Raw genomic sequence first — 22,798 nt, 5'->3', positions numbered from 1 at the left:
TCAAGAATGTGTAGCGTTCGTTAAGGACACGGAACTTGGCCATGCGGTAACTTAGACTTCTGTTAGTGTTCGAGGAATCTTGTAAACGTTGATCTCGATTAATTCGGAAATCTCTAAAGGCACTTGCCATTTACGCAGCGGTGCGCTCCAAAACGCTTCGGAGATTCGAATGCGAAACAGAGACGAATGCGAATAGAAAGTAACGCGATTTGACGCGTAGGTACATGTGTTCGGAAATATGCCTGGAATCACGAGGAGACGACGGGCGGTTACATTCACGGAAACGTTAAGAATTATATCAGCGTTACAATTTATAATGGGCATACCGTCATTAATTACCTGCATCATCTTATCGGCAATTTATTTGATAACCTTCTACAAGCGAATGCACTTAATGAGCTGGGATGTTTAATAGTTTTTTACATGGGATAAAACCGGATAGAGCAACTTTAGAACACCTCGCCCAGTCGTAAAATCCTACACAAAGTCTCGGGGCGCAAACGTGATGACGCAATATGGGATTCTTGCAGGGAAAAAACAAAAGTGCGTTGCACCGAATAAATTCTGTTGGAGCGGACGCTGCGTACGTCGGTAACGGGCATCGTAGTTCTCAAAGTCATATAAGATCGCGAACACCGACGAATATTTATGCAAATGAAAGCGTAAAACGTTCGCGATACAATTTACTTGGTCGTTATCGTACGCTTTACTATCGTACAGGGTGCCCCGGTAAACCAAGGGAACAGTTAATGCGTCTTTTCATGAAGCTGCATCTAGGAAGAGACTTTTAATTGCAAACCGCCGTGCGCAACAGATAACGCGATTGATTTTTTTTTCACACCGTTCCCTCCCCTGGAAAGGATTAAACATCGAGTTCGTAGCGCGTTACTCGTAATCGCGCCATGATGTTACGCTAACTACCGATGCATAGATACTATTCATTCGTAAGTTTGGAGCCGCGCGTCGTTTTGCTCCGATTAAACTTATCAGCTTGCAACACATGAAACGTTCGTTTGCTGATAACGTTGTTCATAGATATGGACGAAAATACCATTTACATGTACCCCTGTATACCTGTCCCGTATTTTACAGTGTTCCTCGTTTCATCGCAGAGGTAATTAATTTTTATATCTTTATCGATAAAGACGTAGATAAATACTAATAAATTGATATTAAGATGATTACATTCAAACTGGTCAACTCCAATTTACTAGTTAATATTTAAATGGTGTAGCACGCGATTTCGAATTTCTGTTTCGCATATAATTCACAGTTTCCAGGGTTACGTGTTCCAGCTATTCCGCGAAGGACAAAAATCGGTCAAGGGACCGATGTAATTTTTTCAAACGGATAGCCTACCATCGGAGAATGCTTCGTGCACCTACGCAGGTAGCTGCACCCTCTAAGTCAACGAAAACAGGAATCTCACGTTCGATTTTAACCGAACACGTTTAACAGTAATAACGACAACGCAGACCTACAACGATGCAAACAGACGATTTTCTTCTTGGTCGAACTATTTTCGGGACCGTTGTAACCGGAAAATAGTTTCGTACCAACGAGAAATAGAATGCAAGTTGTTGCAACTCAATGGATCGCAGTTGAATGAGCCTCGAGCAAGAAATAGCTGCCTAGCAGATAAAAAGAGAAGAAACGAGACAATTCCCAATGGACCCTTCCGAACAACAGCCAGCAGAACCATCATCGACATGACGATGAACGTGAATATGTGTTAAGAGGAGAAAAATAGAACGATGTTGTTTTAACACAGATTCAAGCGTCGAAAGAGCTATGAACGACGTAGATCTTATCCCCCTGCCGTTTTCGTCATCATGTACCTTTTGTTTCATCTTAATAAAATGGATAAGTTCTTCGAAACGAGATTGGTCAAAAGTACACGAAATATTCTCCGTGGGAATAAAAAATGATAATGCACGGCAACCACGTATCCGGTATGTCACTCGCTGGACGGCTTGCAAACGAGTCGAGGAGAATCGATTCGACACGTTCTCCGGGAGGGTTGAATGAAGAAAGAGGAAGAAAACGGAACGGTAAGAGGACCCCACCCTTTTTGCGGCCTAGGGGCTCCACTGGTCCTTTTTCCTTTCTGAGAGCCACTGTGGATAATTGGAACCGCACCCACGAACTCGTGGTTCGAGTTCAGTCCTTGTAAATGTCTCGCTTTTTCTTTCTTGTCTCTCTTTCTCTATTCCATAGTCCTTCTCTGTATCGTAAAATACCTTAAAACAATGCATGCGCCAGCAACGGTCACCCAAATAGAAATTCTTTGTGCTGAAAGAGGCAAGAAATTTATTTCCGTCTTTCGCTCTAAGCTTTCCTAATAATACCTGCGCTTTGCCCGATACTCGATCGAATGGATATCATTTCGATGACGAACAAAAAACTGCTATCATCGCCTCCATGTTTCTATACCTCTGCCAAAAATCAATGAATGTGTACGTTTCTTCATTGTATCGCTCTATCTATCTATGCGAGATTCGATTAACAACACAGCAACGTTAATGTATTTTTTTCCATGGCTTATTAAAATTTCTTAAAATTTCCCTTTGATTAATCATTGAAGCAAATGCTATTATCAGATGGAAAGGGCGTTGATGATAATGACATTGAAAAGGAAAATTGTTATATTTGCGTAATATGTAAAATAGACGTTCACTTATTTCATACTTAAAATAAAACATTTGCAAATCGTTATGCGTCATTTGGACATGGAAATGTAATAATTTAACCTTTTTTATACGAAATTTCTTAGCTTTTCTTTTCTTTTCAGAAAAATGTCTTTGACTACAGCAATATGTCGAAGATACGTATTGCGTTGCAGCGAATTAGAAAAATCGGAGACCCATATAACGAATCATATTTGTGCAAACCATTCGATCTGTTGCGATCTACCAGACAAATCAAATATAGATTCTCAAAGCACAGAGAAGTCGTGTATGAGGTAATATTATCCTAATAATATAACAAAATACGTAATGCATCTTAATGGATAGAGTGTGTCACGAATTCTTATTTCAACAGGGATAATATCTCTGTTTGTCAAAACAACTTATCGTCGACTTGTCACAATGCATCGACCGAATCCAATTCACTTTCCAATGAACAGGAGGACAATTCGATGTAACGTGCTTAACTAATATTCAAAAGTTAACGCTTGCTACAGATTCAATATTTTTAATTTTTCATCGTAAAAAAGCTACGATACGAAAGAATCATCCGCATCGATCTGGAGGCCGCTCTCAGCGTGTTACAACATGCCAGAAAAATCAGATCCTCTGGTCAAAGAACTGCTTGAACAACTTTCCAGGTAATATTCCCATCGCGATAAAGAAACGCAAAGAACGAGAAAATGAAAAAAATTAGACAATATGGTTCACAGAACGCGATACACGAACGAGTCTCGCAGACACTGGGAAATGATGGTGCACTGCGAGAGGGCCGCGTTTCCAAGGGCGGCGTTGAATTTGCCTCTGCCCTCGAGGGAGGTACGTATATCACCGGAGGAAACCCGGCGAATTCAAAAGCCGAGAACTCAATTAACCCGAACGGCTAGAACTCAATTACGAATGTCGGTCGGTGAGAACGTGCGGTGGCTGGTAATTAAAAAGTTATTATGCCCAGGGCCGTTTCTACTGGCATTTGTACTCAACCGCGATGAAAAACTCACATCCCTACCAGAAACAAGTGAATCACGCTCTGCTCGTTACATTGGCCAAGTAAGAATCTTATAGTGATTTGATCAAACCGATTATATCGTTTATGTAATCTTTGATCTTGTATAATCGATGCGGTTGGATTTGAAGAGTAAATTACTTCTTTTTCTACTATTCATATACAATAAATCTAAGCTTCATGAATTATAAAGTAAACCATCGATAATAGTAAATTATTATTGCAATTCGATGTTACTAAAAACTCAATTATCTCGCGCTTCAAGCAAAGTATAATGATAAAACAAAGAATACAGTATATAGAATTATCGAATATCCCTGATTCAAAAATATGTTTTCGATGCTATAGACTTCTGTATAGCCAAAAAAGCAAGAGGGGTATGAGCGTTTGGGCAGAATTGATTCGACTACAAACGTTTGATCGAATTGGCCGGAAGAATTTGATAACTCGTCTAGAACGACTCCTCTAGTAAGTCGATATACTATATATAACGGTAATCATATAAATTTTAAATTTAATTGCGTTTTTCAATTGCGTCGTGTTATTGCAAAACAACATGTACACAAAATTGTAAAATACGACAAAACTAAAACTTAGTCTATATGTATATCATACATTGTAGTAAACAGATTAGACTAGAATCTATTTGTCTGGAAGGTTTGTCGTTAACGCCAGACGAAGGTGTACGGCTACTATTGGCATTATACAACTCCCGTAAAACAATGAGACACGTATATTGTTGGCACGCGTTCGAGAAAATGGTAGGCCTCACGGTGGATCCTGGTCATCACGAACAATCAAGATTTTATACGAACAAAGAAATCAAGATATGCGACTGGTTTCGCGCCATCGGCTGCTTGGAGTTTCTCACCACTTTATCTGTAAACTACGCGTACATAGCGACACCCACGGGAGATCTACTCGTCAGTTTGGCCAAGTAATTAGATTCACTACTTAATCCCTTCTATTATTTTAATCGTCGCGATAGCACTCTAACAGTTAAAAATAATTTATTCATCTTGCCTACGTCATCTATTGTAATAGTTACGAATCGTTTGTTAAAACATGTAAATATAATATTACGTGTAACTAATGATGTCATTAAAAAAACATGCACTTACCTTAAGATTCAATCGTAGGAAACTTGGAACAAATTGGCACTGGTTACAATTATTGTGTTCAGAAGAAGAAATTATACAAAAAGCAGAAGATGAATATGATATTGAAAAAGTCGTAATACCGGACAGCGCTTGGAGAGCAGCACATTTTTGGGCACCAGTACTGAAAGTACAATATGCTATTAGTATGACAGAATTTCATAATGATTAATAACATATCAAAAATTAGACGTACATAAATACATATATTTTTTTGTATTTTTAGTAGGAATACCACGATATGATGTCCATAAGAAATTTTTTACAAAACATACTCGAATCCATACTTTTGCACTATCAACGAGTATCGATTTGAAATTTCGACAGCCATGGTATCTCGATTGCACGATTAAAACACTTTGCACATGGTATTCGGATACTCTAGGTAATCGAAATAATGAAATTATTTATACTTAAAATAATTAAACATTTTTTATTTTTTTATCGTTTTAAATCACTTTTATCATCGCTATTTCAATTCGTAAACCGCAACTAAAATTTGGAGCGCGAATCATTGTACGCCGTCTACGAATAGTTCGTGGTACTAACTCTCTTTATCGATAAGTGATATTTCGATTATCGATATCAATTATACTATATGTATTTGAATTACTTTTCATGTTTCTATAATTTAATAATTATTATACGTTAGATAACCGTTATTACTATTATGTAGTATATTTATCCCTGCAATTATGGCACAATCGACAGAATTTGGATGATCAACTAAGACGACTCTTTATTTACTTACCATCACTTCGTGTTTTTGAATATATCGGCGAAATTCGAACATTGAAAACACTTTGTGCTATGTGCTGTCAAATACGATCTGGTCATTGCAGTAATTATTTTAGATACATAATATAAATTAATATATATCGGTGTCTATCAGTCTTTGTTTTTCAGATGTTTATCGTGTTAATATGCAACTTCAAGATGTTAATGGTTTAGATAAAGAGAAATGGATAAAGAGCATAAGGTGTATGATGGCTTGTTTCAAATGCGATTTTGATAGAATGGGTGTTGAATTTAATATCGAGTTTTATTGTTGTTGATCAAAATTCATATATTCTTAATCAAAGTCACAAAAATCGAAATTTCTGTTTCATTAATGACATTTATATAATTATTTGTGCAAAATAACATACACGTTAACGTCTATAATATGCACATTATAAATGCAAAATAGAAATTACTATTATAGTAATTATTATTATAGCAAATAAGCTAGTCCTTTAATATATATTATTTTGTTTCCGTTGTTTCTTGTTGTTCGAATTTGGGATATTTTTCTTCAACTTCGGACCATGTAAGTTTACCATTAGATAGATCTCTTACTATATCTGGAATCTCGTCCAACTGTAATTCGAACAATAACTTAATTTTTGTAGACTTTGTATTTCTATTTGTATTTGTATTGTATATGTATTTCTATTTGTATTTTAAAAACTATAAAATGCCTACTCACATTTATTCTAACTTGTCCCATGCTGTCTCTTTCACGGAGTGTAGCAGTATGAGGTACTTTCAAAGTATCAAAATCTATGGTGATGCCAAATGGTATTGCAATTTCATCTGTCCGTGCGTATCTACGTCCGATACTACCAGAAGAATCATCGACTTTATGCGAAACGTCTACTTTAGTGAGATTCTGAGCTGTATGTGGAAAATAACGCTTAAGTAAGTATTTTTTCTAAAATATATCATATTTTGAAAAGTTAGAATACATACATAGTTGTTTCACAAATGGTACAAATTCATTGTTGCCACTGAGTGGTAACACTGAACACTTTAAAGGAGCTACGATTGGTGGCAAACTGAAATAAGTTCGTTTCTCATCTCCTTCTCTAACTTTAAAGTTGTGTTCAAAAATTGCATACATAATACGACCAATACCAAAAGATGGTTCAATTACATATGGAATCACTTCTTCTACATGTATAGTCTTTTTATATCTTTTTATTTCGATCATATCTTTTGTAATGAATACTGTGCTATCATCTGGAAGTGATATTTCAATTTGTCCATGTAAGTTAAGCTCACTTTCCATAGCACGAACATTACTTGTGGCTAAATTTTCCAAAGTCTCTAACACGAATTTACTATCTTTTTTGAAGGTTTTTCCAATAATAACTTTATTTGGTACTATTTCAAGCTTTTCAACAGTTGCTGGTACTGGCAATTTTCTTTCTGCTACTAATTTTACTCCAGTAGCTCGTGCATGTTGCTCGAGATCATAACAAGAACGATCTGCACAACCAACACATTCTATCCAACCATAAGAAGTTAAACATTCTGCATCCCAACAATCACATGCATAATGAGCCATTTCATTTTGCATGTGTTGACGGAAACGCAATCTTTTTGGATCAATTCCAACTTTAATTAAAAATAAATAAATTCTACCCATAAAATATGCTAAGGTTTCATTCTTTATAATTTCATGTGACACAGCCTGATGTAAAGTCATATACTCTGCACCCTTTCCATCCATTTGATTCAGATCAGTATATAACAGTACACTTAAATCTTTAATATCATCAAATTTAGGATGATCTCTTTCATCAGGATGATAAAAGTATTCTATTTCTGCCATAGTAAATTCTCTTACTCTTAATAAACCAGATCTAGGAGAAATTTCATTACGGAATGCATTTCCAATTTGGGCTGCAGCAAATGGCAGCCTGTCTTGATTAAAACTAAGCAGTCGTTTAAAATTTACAAAAATACCTTGTGCAGTTTCTGGTCTTAAAAACCCTTTCACAAGCCCAGAAGGACCAATTTGAGTTCCAAACATCAAATTAAATTCCATTGGTTCTGTTAGATCATTCCCAGTAATAGGGGACTTTATATTGAATTTGGACATAACTTCTGCCATTTTTTCCTTAGTCATTCCATCTAATTTAGTAATAATATCTTCACATTCTCTGCTTACATTTTCATTAATTTTTTTATCACTAATTACTTTTTTTAAATGTGATTTAATCAAATGATCCAATCTGAAACATTCTCCAGTTTTCACATCTTTCACCATTAAGTCGGCAAACCTTTCCACATGTCCAGATGCTTGGAGTACAGGTTCTGGTGTTAAAATAGAACAATCTACTTCTAACATTTGTTCTTCTAATATGAAGAAGCTTCTCCATGTATTTAGTAGATTTGTTTTAAATGCACAACCCATTGGGCCAAAATCAAATTGTCCACTAATTCCCCCATAAATAGCAAATGATTGGTCAAAGAAAAATCTACGTTTTAAAAGATCTTCCATCCTTGCCCTATCAAATAATATTGTTTGTGAAAAGGATAGTTCTTTCTCTTCCAATAACTTTTTTCTATGTTTAAGCTCAGCAACTGCTACTTTGATGTCCAATTCTGGAGCACCATTAGACTTGAGTTTTCGCACATAGTCACCCTTTAAGCATAAAAAATAATGATATTATAATACTAACATATAACACGTAAAGATATTAACATTAAATAAAATGCCATAATCAACAATATATTTTTTTCAATTACAAGTTCTACAGCGATGAAGATTACATATCCATTATATAAATATATTAAAATCTATTACATGTGTAACTAAGTTTTTTGTTAATAACAATATATCAGCCATATGGAACTTACCTGTTCCTTAACACCATCCCGAAGAGGAGACAATATTTCTTCTATCTTTGGGTCTGCCATATCTTGTGTAATCTGTATTTTCAGTTTACGATTCTTTTTTGTTGTTCCCCACTTACTGAAATCGGCCAACCTACCGGTGACAGTAAATCTCCGAAATATCTGTTTATAAACTGAGTTAGGCTCACATAGGTCACGTATAGCTCTTCTACAAAGATGCTGCAAGTTACAGGAGACAAACTGCATTTACGTTTCTTTTCACTTTAGCAATTTCCAAACACTTGATTGCGATATTGATGCCCTCTACTTCAAATAACCACGGATCTTAGTTTTACGTAATACAGTACTGTTGGCGGTAAAATTGATGAAATTTAAAATTATATAGCATGTTCAAAATGAAGAAAATATATAAAATTAAATTTTAAGAACTTATTATCAAGTAACGTATAATTTTTTAATATTTCTAATATTTTAAATTATTTATAACTCAAACAAGCTACATACATATATTTATAATTTATAAATAATTAATATGTATTTCTAAATACTGCATAATATCCCTTTTTATACTTTTATGAGATGTAATGCCAATATAAATAAAAAACATTTTTTATCTATAACGATATTTTTATATTTTTTCATAAAGAATATATTTCAAAACAAATAACATTGTATAGAATGAAAAAAATAAAAAATACACAATATGACGCGCGTACGCAAATATAAGTTTATTGTTTTTTTTTTTTTTGTTAAATTAGTGTAGTGTTATCAAACTAACTTACTTGTTACAAAAAAATTATTTTTCTTAATTTCGAACGATTTTATTTTCTTTGTACACTGTAGCATGGTTTATAGAAAAATTACAATCAGAGAAAATGATTTATAAAAAAAAATATCAGATTTTCTCCTACAAAATGAATTATTAATTATAACTTTTCAATAAACCCAGCTTATGTGTGACACATTAAATCACATAATATGCATAGAGAAAAGTATGTAATCAAGAAAGTTTTGTTCGTGTTACCACAAGGATATTAAAACTTTTATAGGTAAATTAATTCCTTAATTACAACCTTAACCTTTTTGACATATAAGTATGTATTAAGATTTTTATCCTACGCATCTACATGCATGTGTTAATTTCAAGTCAAACAGTTGGTCAGAGACGCAAAGGGAAACGTACAAACAATTATATATATATAGTATATATATATTATATATATATATATATATATAATATATATGCTTCAATTTCTTTGCATAACAATACTACAATCAAAAACAATCTTGATCAGTGTAAACAATTTATTTTACATAAGAGCAATACTCTGACATCAAAAAAGCGATAATAATGGATAATGTATAGTAATAAATAAAGTATGAAATGTAAATAATGGGTATTTACAAGTATGTAAATGGCAAAGAAGCTATAACAGAGACAAAATAATTGTTTCATCTTTCGTACATATAATCTCGTATGTATTTGCAATAGATTCTGTCGCTTGTTTGCAAAAATACATCTCACGTTAATATTCGCGTCATGTCAATCCTGTACACTTAAAACCTAGAAAACGTACAACCACAACACGTACGTACTAACATGTAAGATCCCAATGTATTTCTCGCGTAGCAATCAGGTGACAGATTCAATGAGAAATACATACTAATAGTATTCAGCATGAATGTTTATTTTCTATAATAATTCACCTATAGTATTTAGAGGGAGCACCATGATAAACATGCATACGGCTTTATATCCCCTTTGGAAAATTGATTAAAAATCTCGTGTTTATACTTTGAATTAACTTACGTTAACATAAATGCACAATTTTAATTCAGTATTCCGACATCCGCGATCATTATTCGTTTCTACCAATTTTATGCAAGAATCAAAGTTGAACTTTGATTTCAAATAAAAATATACAAGCAAAAATGTTACACGAGAATATGACAAAATATCACAGTTCCGAGCTTGAGAAGTCGCTTCTGAGAATCATGGCTCTCCCTATTCTTCTTTTATTCATATTCCAAAACAGTCATGAACTGTAAGACATTCTAGTTAACAACAATCCTACATTCTACTATGAGATTATCTATTTCAGAAATTGTAACGTTTAATAGTAATACATAGTCATATACAACTTGCTAAGGACGCTGTAAACTGTATACTGGCTGCTAAATGTTCCAAGTGAATACTGTACGTATAATGTATGTAAAAAGTCAGAGGTGATACATAGATTCAGAGCATGTGGTATAAATGAAGCCTAATTTTATCGTTTAGAGATTAATTATTGAAATGACGGAAACCGAAATAACGATGCGCAGCCTATAATATATTTTTAGGGAGAAGTGATGAATAATGTAATAATATATAATAAAAAATATCATTATTATGTATGATGTATATAATAGTTTCGTCGAAATATTAAAAGTATTAAATTCTAAGATTACACATATAAATATATTACTATCAAAAAGATATTAATAAGTTTTTAAATAGGTTTTTAAATAATATCATTTTATAAATAATATGTAAATATCCATCACTCTCCACAAATTAACTAAAACGAAAAACTAAAATATATAAAATGGAAGATGGAATGCTGGCATATAAGTTTTATGAATATGAGTTTACTCTTACAATTTATACTTTTCTGAGTATTGCATTTAATCAAAATGAATTCCTTGCATTTTTCAGTGCAGAATATAAAAGTGTGATCAATGTAGCATTTATGCACAAAGCTAAATGATAGTGTACAGCATTCCTTTCTTCTTTATATTACTCGTTTAGAATGTACAAAATTATTTCTCATTCAATATTCCTAGCATTTCATTCAAAATAAAAATTAGGAAATAAAAAATAGATAACAAGGATGCTCCCTATGTTGAAAATATTTCCTTATTTCTTAATAAATTCTCAATAAATTCATAAAATCATAATAATGATATATGTCAATATGCTAGAAAAAACACAGACGCTTCCTTGAGACTATGGAATATCAAATTGAGAAATTATTTGTACTCATAACCAGATATTACTTAGTCGAATAGACGCATCGTAAAACGGCATGACAGTCAAGGCTAAATATTTTGAACATTTCAACAAATTGCACAGTTCAAAGTTAATTGAGATTATCTCATCTTCCTCGACATAAACACAGCACTTTAAAAAGTAGCTGCGTAAATTTATTATCTTAATACAATACTTGTGACTAAATATTTACATCAATGCGTTTTACAGCTTCAGTCTATTAAGCTTCTGAATCGCGACAGCCTTTGAACTTTCGCAATATGCGACATTTTATGAAATTATTAAACTAATCATTTATCATAATACCACTTAAGTGTCCTACTGAGCAGGTGGCTGTGGCTCGCTGGGCATATTGGGATTTGGATATGGTGACAAAAATGAATAATTCGGATAAGGCGGTGGTGGATGAGGAAATGGAGGATAATAATTAGGTGGATGTGAAGAAGGGGGTGCATAACCTCTGTGTATATAAGGATCTGCTGGTGGAGGAGGACCATGAAACGCTGTATACATACGAGCATATTCCGTGTTGTAACTCGGGCCACCGTATGCTGGATATCCAGGGGCAGCTACTTTAAAAATTTAGTTTCAACATATATTCCTTTCATAAATAAATACATGCGAAAATAGCAAAATTTCAACTTACCACCTGGTGGATAAGTTGCTGATGAACCGGGCGCTGGAGGATAATGCTGTGAATATGGATCATACGGTCCCGGTGGATAAGGTCCAGGATAACGACTACTCGTAGGATGACTAAACGCAGTGGGTATGTGCGTTTCATCTCTAGTAGGAGTAGTCGCCACCGTTGTAGTTACCATCGCTTCTGCACCTTTCGTTTCTATAGTGTTGGCTGATGTTTTGGCAGTAGTATTAGATACTTGCGAATATGCAGGAGGCACATTCATCATTGCCCTCTCTTCTATAGGTTTTCCTACATCTGGTTGACTCTTAGAGGTATCCATTGGTAATCTAGGATTTGCTGCATGAGGTGGAACACCAGGGAAATATGTACCATAAGGAGTGGACAACGATCGAGATCGAGGATCATTATAATCGTAATATCGTGGATACTGAGCATAAGGATAACCTTGTGGAACATTAAGAGGTTCACTTTGTATACAAGTTTCACGCATACTTGGTTCCGCTGTTTTTGGAGATGTTATAGTATTTGTTCCAGTACATATGGATGTAGCAGAAGAACCAATAGTTGAATCTGTTATACCTTTAGGAACTTCCGTAGCTCGTAATGTAGGTGTCGCTGGTACTTGCATAGTCGATGATGTTGATTGTTGCGTTAACAATGGCGGTAATGAGCCAGATGATGTTGGTTGTGTTGCAACTTGTGGTGCAACTTGTGGTGCAACTTGCGGTGATGCTTGAGGTATTTGTGATGGTCCTTGCGATGATAACTGGGAAGGTACTTGGGGTGGTATTTGTGTTGGTAACTGTGGTGGTATCTGAGGTAATACTTGTGACTGTACTTGCGGAGATACTTGTAATGGCATTTGAGATTGCATTTGTGATGGTACTTGCGACTGTATTTGAGGTGGTATCGGCGATGGATCTTCAATTATAATTTCATCATTGGACGCATCTCTTTTTTCTTGTTGAGTTTGAAAAGCATGCCCGTAATTTGTTAATGTATCTGTTGTTTTTATGATCTCCTTTTCAATTGAAGGAGAACACTGTTTATCAATTTTTGATGTCAATTCCGTTTCTGTTTGATCGTGTTGTGTTTGAACACTTTGTGCAGTTACAGAATCCGAAGTATATACTTGACTATTTTCTTCAGATGACTTTTGTAAAGCAATATCGGTATCTGAACTGGTTACACGATTATGATTAGGATTATAATCTGTATTCGAACTTACTTCCGCAACCACATCCTCTAATCTGACTTCTTCCACTCTTTGTTCAGTTCTAACTTGTCCATCTGAGGAGTTTGAATTTTCACCTAGTGTGGAATGATCTACCGGTTCCTGCTTTATTTTTGGTAACCTTGATAGAGAAACTTGATTGGTTAAATTAACTTGACTCAAATAAGGTTTGGCAGTTGCAGTAACGACAGGTTTTGGTCTCTTTAAAGTTTCTTTGTCAGCAAATGGCCTATAATTAGGCCCGTTTCCTGGTTTATTAATCGAACGACCACTTGCTTGATTACTTGAAGAAGATTTCGGTATGATAGAAATAGCTGAATTATTTCTCAATGGAAATCCGACTTCTGGTTTTGAATTCCTTTGTGCCATTGACGATACACCTATAAATATTTCAATATAAATAATATAAATTTCAAAAATTAAAAAGGACAGGACAACTATTTTAATGAAATCATTTAATTATTAATATACCTTTCTTAGGTTCTTCTTCTCGCTTTTGTTGATTTAGTTTAAGAGCCGTTCGAATAGCAATAATTTTACCAGATTCTAATTGCATATAAATGCCTTTGGGACTTTTCAGTACCATTACTCGTTGACCAGCTTTCAATACAATACTTCCCTTATCGGGTGAATTGGTGGGAATAACAACATCTAAAGGTAATGTCATTTCTTGTGCACTCATTCCCTGCCTTTGCCATACTTCCGCTGGTATCCACCGACTTCCTGTTACACTACGCGAACCTATACCTTCAGCACCACGTTGCTGCATTGGTCTAACTGAGGCAACTGGTTTAGAAGTAGTACTACTATCACCACCTCGAATTGCTCGAATTTGTAATCCACCTGCTGCAATAACTTAGTATAAGAAACCCGATGTAAATATGCATATTTTACACATCTGAATTTTAGAATTAATCGTACCCCGTGTTGCAGTATTTCCAGGAACATAATTATAACTGGGCCTGGAACAGTTGGCTGCCATTTTTTCAAGTTCGTAACCACGACGAGCTAGTCGCTTTTCTGCTTGACTAAGTTTCTTATCTTTTCTATCAACTAAAAGACTTTCATGGTGGAAAGGCTGTTTCGTTAATAAAGAAGAATGGCGTTCTAATACACGATGCATCACTTCATCAGAATAACTATCTTTCGTTTGAGAAAAATCTTGTACTTGACTATCTTCTTCCCAATCCCAAGACAATGTAGTTGCTTCTTTTAATGAAAGATGAGCATCTGGATTGCATTGATCAACCACACGATCTGCCATTCCTTGCTTACTAATTTGTCTGTCATATATTTTTCTTTCTAAACAATTGTCAGTGACCAAACGGTAAACAAAACAAGGTTTCTGTTGTCCATATCTATACACTCTACAAACAGCCTGTGTATCATGACAAGGATTCCAAGAAGCATCGAATACAATGGCACGGTTAGCGCCAACAAGATTAATACCAAGAGAACCAGCACGCGTTGAAACAAGAAAAAGATGAATTTTTGGATTATTATTAAATTCATTAATAAGTTTTTCTCTTTCTAAGGCGCTAGTACTGCCATCGAGACGATAATAATTTACATTTTTAATCCAAGCATCTGTTTGCCCATCAGGATACTTCAAACTATTTCTAGCTAAAAAATCTTCAATGAGATTCAATGTAAATAACGATTGAGAAAATGCTAAAACGCGGTCACCAAGTTTAATTGCTTCTTCCAAAATACAAAAGAAAATTGTCATTTTTGCAGAAGCATCCATTAATCCTGGTACATAGCCCTTCATTAATTCTGTTGCCTGCAAATACAAAGTTTAATTAGTTATAATTTAATAAGCATTATTTTCATGCTTTTTATATTTACCCAATCATATGGAATACCAGGGTCTTCTTTTCCTCCTGGAGAACTTTTACAATCCTTTTCTTCATCTTTTGTAAGAATTTCATCATCTGACTTCTCTTCTTTATCTTTATCTAATAAGTCTTCTTTTTCTTTTTCATCTTCTTTCACTAAATCATTTTGATTTAGACGGGGACTATGCAATGAATTAAGATTTTGTACAGATCTAGATACTGAAGTCTGACAATTTGATTCAGAACCATAACCTGAACTTGTAGAACTTGAACTATTTTGATGAATTGGTTGACTTTGCACACCAACACTTGATGTCATTTCCTTATTATTTTTGTTCTTCTCTGAAGATCCTGAGCTTTGAATGTGAGTAGTGGTTTGCTGGGACTTCGAATCCTCTGAGCGCGTATTAATATCCGAATTATGATTATTACTATAATCATAAGACTGATTTTGATAATTTTGTGACGGAAAGTAATTACTTTGATATCGATTCACATTAGGATTTACATCCCGATAATAAGGATCATTACATTGATCAGATTGAAATGGTTGAGAATAATTTCTTTGCCAATAAGGATCCTCTGAACTCTTCATTTGACTTACTTGATTTGAATGTGCTCCATCTGTTGAATAATTTGGTACAACAGTATTCTGAGACGACGTTTGATTTATTGAATAATTATTTGTAGGATTGGTAGAGGAACTACCACTTTGACGATCTGTTGAAAATTCATGGGATGTGTTGGCTGTTGGTGTATAAGTTTGAGTTTGTTGTTGATTATCTGGTCTGGAATACAATTGATCACTTTGATTGATAGAACTCGGTGTTTGCTGATTTTGAGAATATGGAAGAGCTTGATTCTGAGATTGTGATATCTGTCCTTGTTGAGAAGAACTGTACCTATGAGTTGGAGTTGATGGTATTGATGTTGGACCTTGATGATTAGACCCATAGGCATGATTTGCATTTGATGGAGTTCCCGTTTGGCTTTGCATATTAGGTGGATAAGATTGATTTTGTGGTGTTGATGGAGATACAAGATGTGAATATCCATGCATAGTACCTTGTGCACTAGGAACTGACCCTTGCTGATCTTGAGCATATCCATGTGTTTGAGTAGGATTTGAAGCTGATTGGCCAGTGGGATACGAAGATGAATTTTGTGATACATTCATCTGATTTTGAGCTGCTGTAGAATATCCACGCATTTGATTTTGTGGAATTGATGTTTGATTTGATGAATTTGTTATATATGGATGAGGTTGATTCTGTGGCATAGTGTTCGGAGATTGTTGACTAAAATTGAGTGATGTTTGTGGTGAAGGGTTTGGATTTACTTGAGTAGGATAATTGTGGGGTTGATTTGATATTGGAATATTTTGTGACTGTGAGCCACCATAAGTATGAGAAGAACTTTGCAAAGGAAGATTTTGATTCTGTTGATTGGGTGAAAAGCCACGATTTTGACCAGATGTACTCTGCCCTTGTTGATTTGCAAGATATGCAGCAGTTGGTGTTTGAGATGATGAATTTTGACTTTGTTGATTTGTGTCATATCCTAATGTAGAATTTTGTAATGGTTGACCTTCATTTCGTGAATATATGGTATTTGTTTGCCCTGCTGCAGGATTATAATTTTGAGTCTGATTTGGTGTATATGAAGAATAATCAGGTAATGGCATATTTGCAGATTGGTTTGGCATTTGCGATTGAAAAGAAGACTGATTTGGAACTTGAGAATAATTATTAGATCCTTGATTTATATTTGATCCATAATTACGTCCATGATCTTGATAAGGATAAGATTGACGTGGAAACATCCCAGATACTTCATAATTATTCCCTTGATTTTGATCTGAACGAAATTCTGAATTGGAAGTAGCAGTTGAATACCTTTGAGAATGATTATTTGTAGACTGCTCACTGTTTGGTATATAATTTTGTGATTGATTAGGATAATTTTGTGGTGCATTATATCCTGGAGTTTGTGAATATGTTTGAAATGATTGATTTCCATATCTTTGTGATCCTTGATTATTGTAAAATTCATTGTATTCTCCATGGTTATTTTCATTTCTATAATATGTGTTTTGATCACTTGATCTATAATTCTGATAACCATGAGGATAAGAATTTTGAGATATAGAATTTGAATACCCTGAATTATTCATTGGCATAGGAGGATAATTAGAATAATTGTTTTGTTTTGGAGTAGTATGTGAATTATCATTTTCTACATTATCAGTATTAGATGATGAAGAGGAATTAGGTTGAACACTAGCTGCTGGTTTATTTTTTATAGTTGTATTTGTTTTCTTTCCTTTCTTGGATTCCCCTTTTGGTTGGCGTGCTTTAGAACGTTTACCTCCTGGAGTAGATTTTTCACCAATTGTTTCCTCTAAATCTAAATCATCTTCTTCATTAGCCTGTCGTTTACGTAGAAAGTGATACAGGATATCAGGATGGTTCCAAATTTTACAGCATACTGCAAAAGCTTTCAATGGATTAGGTACAGCACGTGTTTTAACTACTTGATTCATAAAGGTATCATATAGTTTACGTTGATGTGATGTCATCCGAACAAGAAGGATGTATTCTTCTTTACGTGGTAAGGAAACTTGCAATACAGAATGAGATCTTCTTTGTACAAAACCTTCTAACAAGGCATGTAACACATGTGCACGGTATCTCATTAAACGTATGTCTTGTGGTGTTGAATCAATACACTGCCCATTCTGAATTGGTCGTTCAAACATATTACAAAATTCACTTTTAGTTCCCAAATAATTAGGTCTTACAAAATCAACCATACACCAATATTCCAAAAGATTATTTTGTAATGGATAACCAGTTAATACAATTCTACGTTTTGTGCGCATTTGTTTCAAAGCCATACTAATGCTAGCATGGGAATTTTTTATTCTATGACCCTCATCACATATGACTAAATCAGGCCCTGGATTAACTAAAGCTGTATGCATTTCATCTAATAATCCTTTGTTCTTGTCTTCTTCCTCAACATCAACAGTATCTTTGAAAGGTTGTCCACGTTTCCTTTTTGCTTTGTTTGGCTTTTTTAAAGACAATTGTCTGTATAGTTCATATCCAATCAACAAAACACCACCTCCTACTTGCCAATCTTGAATTACCTTGGCTCTTGCTGTCATAGTTTTATGAGAATCATTTAAAATATGTAAACGAAAATGCCGCGGTCTCATTTCCATACCAATAGGCGAATCTACACTAAATGGAGTTTTAACTTTCTCAATTTCCTTTTTCTCTTCATTCGATATTTCTTCTTTTGTTGTACAAGTACTTTCCTCCTTTTTAACTATTTCTTCTGGCTCTTTCTTTACATTAACTTCTGCATTCATAGAAGATAAAGTATTTTTAAAACAATCTTTTCTTGATTCTTGATCTGATTCTTGAGTTGATCGGTTTGTATAATTAGAGAAAGTATTAGTAGAATTGTCAAAATTAGGATATATGGACCCAGAGTGATGACTATCTACACCATGATACAAAGTGCTAGGATTTCGAGTTTCAATACCTGGATATATAGGAGCTTGTGGCCGATTCTCTAAACCAGGATATATATTATTAGAATTCTGATTTTCCATACCAAATTTTGTATCTGACATGTTTGACCTTTGTTGCATGCCATGACAATTTACTTCTGATTTTATTGATTCAAAAGTAGACATTGGATTAGGATTTGTATTATACAATGCATTTTGTGAAATATCTCCGTGATAATTTTCATTTATGTGTACTTGCGAATTTGATATATTTTTATTCAACATATTATCTTGTACATAACCAGGCATCATATTGTGAGTTTCATATCCTGGATGAATATACGGATTTTCTGGCATAATATTCATAGGTTGGGACGTATTTTCTTGTCCAAAACGATGAGCTGATTCTGTGCTAATAGGCCTTGAAATATTTGACATACTTGACATATTTGACATGTCACTTTGATTCCCGCTTTCATCCTTAACTTCTTGTTTAAGCTCAATAACAGATTCTGATTTAATACCAGAACTTTTACCATACTTTTCCGGAGCATTAGGATCCTCATATGGTAACCACATATTAAATTCTGCTAACCAATTTTGCAGTGTATTAATGGGCATAATACAGAGGACTGTTTTAGAAGTGGTACAACGAAAAAAAATATCGCAAAAACTAGCAACTTGAAGTGTTTTTCCTAAACCCATACTGTGAGCAAGGATACAACCAAAACCAGAACTAGTTTTGAATCTTTCAATACTTTCAACAATATTATCATAAAGAAAACGAATACCACCAATCTGATGAGGTTTAATAATACGAGCTACCTGTGGAGCTAAAAATACATTAGGTTCTGTTTCAGGATGACCGACATTTATTAACACTCTACCATGTTCATCTGGAATGTTATATCTATCATTAGTATGCATGCCAGAATTGGATGGATCATCTTCGTTGTCTGTTTCTTCTTCACCACTTGGGTCACTTAAAACTATACAATCATCATCTGAACTTTCGCTAGAGCTAGATATTGTAACTACATCTTTGCCTTTAGCTGTTTTTTGAGACTTTGGCCCAGTTGATATCTTTTTAGCAGCATGTATTTGTTTCTCACGTAAAGTTTCTTCAGCTTCTATATCTGAGATTTCAGAATCTGAGTAATATTCAGATCTATCCATAGGTTCCTTTTTAGGAACTACAGGAGATATGCTAACAGAAGGAGTCATCATTCGAATTCTTTGTTGTAACATATTGGGACCACTAGGTCGATTTGCAATTCGCGAAATTGATGTTTGTGCTCCTTGGTAAATACCTCTACCTTTTTGCCATCGGGAGCCTTCTACCGATCTTCTTTGTATTTGATTTGTTTGTATACCAGAAGTAGTCTGAGATCCAGTGCCAGATCCAGAATTTACTTTAAGGAGCACCGTGTTTGGCAAACGAACTGGTCCAGATGGAGATGATTGTGAAATAGTAGTACCTGCTTGATTTTGTTTTCCTTGTAAAAGACTAATTACTCTTGTTTTTGCTTTCATATTTTGTCTAGTTATTGCCATATGTCGTTGAACTTCACGAATTAGTCTTTGTTGTTCTTGTACCCTTCGAAGACGTTCCATCTCTTGCCGCTGAGCTGACAAAGTAGCTTCATCAAGTTGAGTTTCATCCATAACTTCTCGAATATTTCTTCTCATGTTTGCTAATTTCTTTTCTGCTTTTGTTTCACATTCTGACGCAGATCCTTCAGTTCCATCATCTTTTTTCTGCTTCTTCTTAGCTGTATCAGAATGTTCTGAATCAGCATGCCTCTTATTACTCTCTGTTCCTTCCTCCTCCATGACATGACCTTCATGTTTGTCATTTTCATGTCCTATGCTTCCTTCATCATCTGTATCTTTTGAAATTGGTTTTCCAAGTAAGTCTGCTTCAGACACTTCCTGACCCTCTATTGGGGCTCCTTTTAAAGAATTTAAGGATTATTAATACTATAATATTAGAGTTCAAAAAAATTACAAATGTAAAATCCATAGTATCATACAAACCTTCTAATGGCAAAGTATCCAATATATTAACTGGTTCTTCATCATCCTCTTCAGCTTGAGAATGATGTTGCCTTTCTGATTCTGCTCGTACACCAATTTGTGAATCAATTGTCTCATCTAAATCCATGTCGTCCCCTGATCCTTCTGAACGTATTTCTTCTATTTCTTCTGACTGCAATGTATCATTTTTCTTGTCATGTTCTCCATCAGATGTTTCACCGCTAGATTCCTCTGAACTTTCATCATTTCCTGTTTGAGGCTCTACATTATTCATGTTTGTGTTTGTTACAGTTTCATTCGACATTATTGTTTCATTAGGCTTAGGGCCTGGGCGAGGAGTCACGCGTTCTATAGTGACATCCCCAATACGTGTTAAAAAACTGTCCAAACTATTTGACATGATGTGTAAAGTCCATTAAGTCACAATATATTTTACTAAAATTTTATGTGAAATCATGGAATGTCTTGTCACTTTCATTCCTGCATCACACTACCAAATAAGTTGTCATATCACTTACATTATTTATCCATAATTTTATTTTCTTTTATGCCTGCAATAAGAAATGTATTCCTTCATAAGTTCATTTTCATAAAACGATAATGATCTGTTACATTTATAAATCACTTATAAAATAAACTATAACAATAAAAGCAGTTCTAACTAAATTTACACAAATTAACATGTAAATAAGAAAAACTAAAGACTAACATTAGAAACACAAAGTACACGACACAAAACAAAAATATTGCACTTCATATGCGTTTAATATAAATTAGATTTGACAATTTATTAAATTCTCAACGTTAAAACACAGTATATAATAATTAAAAGTAAATAATAGTTCATTGCATATTTATGGAATACATTGCTATATCACATACAATTGTGTTTCAAATAATACAGCTATGCAGTAATACAGTTGTATTTCATACAAAAGTGAAATATATAAAACAATATTCACTTTGTTGTATACAAAGCGACACAAATAAACACATTCAATTAATATTAAGATTAAAATATCTAAACATTAGGACAGAAATTGATAATTATAATTTTACATTTAGAGAAATGTTTACATGGAAGATTGTATGTGTTACATATTATTGAAATTCCCTTATAAACACTTAAAAACAAAATGTTTCAAAACGGTATATAAACCATACATTGTATTATAAACACTTAGAATTAAACACACTTGTTGAAAAAATCAGTTTAGTCACATTCTCGAGCTTACGTATAAACTCTAACAGCAACGATTTGGACGATACTCTTTAATGAGAAGATCATAGCGGAAGCACAATTTAGTCTGTGACAACGTAACTGAGGAAATCGAAGTAAGATATTCATAATGTTCCACGTAATTTGGATTAGGAGCTGTCAAACAGGGAAAATGAAAGCAGCCCAGAATGTTTGTTTTTGGTTGAACCGATTCGGTTCGGACGATTAATACTAGGAAGTCGCGTCGTTTAGCAACCGGCGTCAACACGAATCTCACACGCATCGAATTCTACTTGTGATCCGCAGTTACGACTGCTTAATTAGCTGTTAATTGCGGATTAAAAATAATGACACACACATACACACGTCCGATGGACGCCATAGCGTCGTTGTTCGCCGCTCGACGATTACGGTTCTCCGCAATGTCCGAAGATCAGCGAACAAGCCTTGTCACTTGGGTTAATGTACGCATCGTTTCAACCCCGTCATTTGAGTTATTTTCATCTAGAATGCATAGTGAAGCCACGAGGATTCACTCTGCGACCGAAACTTCACTTAAGCTCGCACGCGTCGCTCTCAAGCTTTCCGCGGCATTTTTTTTTCACACACTTTTTCTAACAAGTATATTCCACTCGGTGGAACGCCATCTTGACTGCGCTATGAGACACATCCGCTGCATATTTGCGAGGGAACGACATCGCAACTTTATTTCACGTTTAGTTTTTTCCTCATTCTCTTACATTTCACTAATCCTTTTAATAAACAATAAACTTTATACTTCGAATAATTGTCACCAAAA

At 34.3% G+C, this 22,798-nt stretch overlaps 3 protein-coding genes across 14 annotated transcripts; 1 reads left to right on the top strand and 2 right to left on the bottom strand.

The window, feature by feature from the left end:
* The first annotated feature begins 2,795 nt into the window (after positions 1 to 2,795).
* LOC117210339 lies at positions 2,796 to 6,029 on the top strand. The gene is made up of 11 exons (XM_033453280.1): positions 2,796 to 2,962; positions 3,043 to 3,141; positions 3,218 to 3,328; positions 3,401 to 3,506; positions 3,643 to 3,737; positions 4,042 to 4,161; positions 4,316 to 4,630; positions 4,833 to 4,996; positions 5,077 to 5,235; positions 5,527 to 5,691; positions 5,757 to 6,029. Exons 1-11 carry the CDS (start codon positions 2,796 to 2,798, stop codon positions 5,903 to 5,905), a joined length of 1,650 nt encoding a protein of 549 aa, XP_033309171.1. The 3' UTR covers positions 5,906 to 6,029.
* Positions 5,948 to 8,750, bottom strand: LOC117210198 (glycine--tRNA ligase). The gene is made up of 4 exons (XM_033452973.1): positions 8,478 to 8,750; positions 6,582 to 8,262; positions 6,319 to 6,506; positions 5,948 to 6,209 (listed from the first exon to the last, which is right to left on the bottom strand). Exons 1-4 carry the CDS (start codon positions 8,718 to 8,720, stop codon positions 6,096 to 6,098), a joined length of 2,226 nt encoding a protein of 741 aa, XP_033308864.1. The 5' UTR covers positions 8,721 to 8,750; the 3' UTR covers positions 5,948 to 6,095.
* Positions 8,751 to 9,548: 798 nt separating this feature from the next.
* On the bottom strand, positions 9,549 to 22,773 carry LOC117210081. Of its 12 annotated transcripts, none has more exons than XM_033452712.1 (7): positions 21,840 to 22,773; positions 20,781 to 21,331; positions 15,234 to 20,695; positions 14,307 to 15,168; positions 13,857 to 14,231; positions 12,152 to 13,765; positions 9,549 to 12,077 (listed from the first exon to the last, which is right to left on the bottom strand). In XM_033452712.1, the coding sequence occupies exons 2-7, from the start codon at positions 21,178 to 21,180 to the stop codon at positions 11,824 to 11,826; spliced, it is 8,967 nt and encodes a 2,988-aa protein (XP_033308603.1). In that variant the 5' UTR covers positions 21,181 to 21,331; positions 21,840 to 22,773; the 3' UTR covers positions 9,549 to 11,823. The 12 variants fall into 12 exon arrangements, with proteins under 12 accessions (XP_033308603.1, XP_033308616.1, XP_033308607.1 ...); XM_033452725.1 differs by having other exon boundaries at positions 13,857 to 14,228; XM_033452716.1 differs by having other exon boundaries at positions 21,945 to 22,773.
* Between the last annotated feature and the right edge of the window lie 25 nt (positions 22,774 to 22,798).

Source organism: Bombus bifarius, unplaced genomic scaffold (assembly GCF_011952205.1).
Source record: "Bombus bifarius isolate JDL3187 unplaced genomic scaffold, Bbif_JDL3187 scf7180000008199, whole genome shotgun sequence".
Lineage (NCBI taxonomy): Eukaryota > Metazoa > Arthropoda > Insecta > Hymenoptera > Apidae > Bombus > Bombus bifarius.
The sequence above is the reverse complement of the archived record's forward strand: the minus strand, read 5'-3'. Positions and strand labels throughout refer to the sequence as shown.